Here is a 2,279-nt window from a genome sequence, read left to right on the forward strand (position 1 = left end):
GGAAGTTCCATTATGTATAATTCTTTATCCTCCGGAATTGAAATCCTCTCCCCCAAGACCTGATCCAGTTTCTGGAGTCGCCTGAGAAGCATCAGGACTGAACCAGCAGAGGGGAGCTGGAGGTCTGGGGTTTGGAAGGCTAATTTAGGTGCCCAGGAACGAGCCGACCGAACTGTGTTCCTTATTGCCATTGCAATAAGGCGGAGGAGGAGGCCCAGGCAGCTGGTCAGGTGGCTTGTCCAACGCCATTCTTGAGGCCCTGAATCACCAGGTTTCCTACTGAAGCCCATGCCTGGGGTGCTGACTCAGCCACCCAGGTGTCAGGCCTCCAAGGCTTAGGCCTCTGCAGGCCGGTATCCAAGACACGGAGCGAGGAACAGGGTGCTTCCCAGAGTGTCACTGGAGGAGTGTGGAGGCAATCATAGAACTGCCCACAAAATTTGAGCCCAGATATGCCTGTTTGTCCTTCTGTGCCTCCTTCCTGGGAGGGGAACTGTCATTCTGGTTCAGGACTTGCATAGTTTTATCCCTGATCAGAAGGCAGAGCTATGAAAACGAGATTTGCCCCTTCTAGCGGTCTCATCCTAGTGCCCAGAATGGAATTACGCACTGTAGAGGGGCTAGGAATTTTCCATACTCTCTCTGAGACATCTGTCGAGATGGGTTATGAGGGGTTTCCTCTGATCTCTCCTCAACCTCGGGGCTCACCTCAATATTCCACCATACTCACATTAGGATCCCTGCCATACACCCAGCCAACCTCAAACTACTTCTGGCACATTGTCTCACCCAGTTCCACCCCAGATTCATCCATTTACAGCCTCCCCACCACTTCCCTAGTTCAAGTCAATTTATTATTTATAATAATAATGGCACTTCTTCATGCCCGGCATTTGAAGGGGAAGCGGGGACGGATGAATGAGACGGAGCCACTACTCGAAAAGAAATCGCAGCCAGTAGGGGGAGGCAGCTACGCAAATAATTGCACGGAAGAAATAAATAAGCAGAGGATCAAGAGCCGTGCGGTGGAAGCCTTAGGCAAATTAGTCTGACCTGCAGTGAAGAAGACTCTTTGGGGGAGATGGGTCTGAGGTCGCGCCTTGATAAGCTGCCAGACCTCCATACCCGTAGTTCTCAATCGTTGAGTAGGGGGGGACCGTATCAGAATCACTGGGGAGTTTTTTCCTCAAATATACGAAGCTGCTGTCCCCGGAGCTCTGACCCGCCTGGGAAAGCCGGGTGGGTTGCAAGGCACGTGCACGTGTTTCCAAAAACTTCTCCAGGCGATTTTTGTCATCTTCCCCCAGAACCAGCGCTCTACACTCCCTGGAGACCCAGGGACCTCTAGAGTCAGCCGGGAACACCGATAGAATGACCCGGAGGTCAGCGGCCGACGTGTTACTATGGGCACCCCAGGGTGGGGGGACGCACTCTGCACACGGTCAAATCGTCATCCCGGAGTTGTCAGGCAGCCGACGAAAGGCAGTGCCCTCTCCTGCTCGGCCCCGCCCAGAGCTGCGGGGAGGGCCCGGCTCTGTCCAATCACAGTTCCGAAGGGGGGGAGGGCTGACAAGATTCTCTCCAATCACAGCTTGCAACAAGATTGATGTGTCTTTCTGCCAATAATAGCCAAGGAGCGAGGGGTTTGTCGGGACGCGGCCAGAGCCAACATGGAGCCCTTGGTGGGATGAGGGTGAAACTGCTGTTGCCGGCTGCTCCTGTTCTCCTGCCCCATCATGATGTTGGTGCACTTATTTCGGGTTGGGATTAGGAGCTGCCCTGTCCCAGGCAGGTCGCCACTCCCTCTCCGCTTCCAGACATTCTCGGCTGTCAGGTAAAAAGGGACAAACCTACTGGAAGCGCGGCCCCATTGACCGGCCGGACATGGGGCCCGCCGGGAGATGGAGTTCCGGGCTCGCGAGAGGCCTGCTGGGAGTTGTAGGCCGACCTGCCCCGGGGTGGAATGTCACTCCCCAGAATATTGGCCTCAATTATTTATAGCGATGACCCGGGTGCCAGCAGGAGGCTCCGCGCATCTGTATCCGCCTGTGGGCGGACTGAGGGAACACCCTGGGTCAGTGACCACGCCCGGTCTATACTCCCCACCAGGGGGCGCCGTGCTGCAGAGGTGTTGGCCTTTCAGTCGCCGTTATGGCCCCGTCCTCTTTCCTCGAATTGATTTGGCGATTTGGATAAAAATTACTTGTATCCAGAGACATTTAGTATTGGTGGTGTTCCCAGGATTCTGAATAAGCTGAACAAAAATGGTTCCTAGATGT

At 54.7% G+C, this 2,279-nt stretch overlaps 2 protein-coding genes across 3 annotated transcripts in view; one reads left to right on the forward strand and one right to left on the reverse strand.

Moving 5' to 3' along the window:
- Positions 1 to 1,135, reverse strand: part of ATG9B (autophagy related 9B) — an 11,260-nt gene extending 10,125 nt beyond the window's left edge. For both annotated transcript variants that reach the window (XM_023521791.1, XM_011377541.2), the window contains exon 1: positions 1,054 to 1,135. The gene's annotated coding sequence lies outside the window, so the exon portion shown is untranslated. The remainder of the gene's footprint in view (positions 1 to 1,053) is intronic.
- A 493-nt stretch (positions 1,136 to 1,628) lies between these two features.
- Positions 1,629 to 2,279, forward strand: part of ABCB8 (ATP binding cassette subfamily B member 8) — a 15,536-nt gene continuing 14,885 nt past the window's right edge. Inside the window, exon 1 of the mRNA XM_011377574.2 lies at positions 1,629 to 1,834. Coding sequence (XP_011375876.1) covers positions 1,737 to 1,834 — 98 coding nt within the window. The 5' untranslated portion in view covers positions 1,629 to 1,736. The remainder of the gene's footprint in view (positions 1,835 to 2,279) is intronic.

Source organism: Pteropus vampyrus, unplaced genomic scaffold (genome assembly GCF_000151845.1).
Source record: "Pteropus vampyrus isolate Shadow unplaced genomic scaffold, Pvam_2.0 Scaffold316, whole genome shotgun sequence".
In the NCBI taxonomy this organism is placed as follows: domain Eukaryota; kingdom Metazoa; phylum Chordata; class Mammalia; order Chiroptera; family Pteropodidae; genus Pteropus; species Pteropus vampyrus.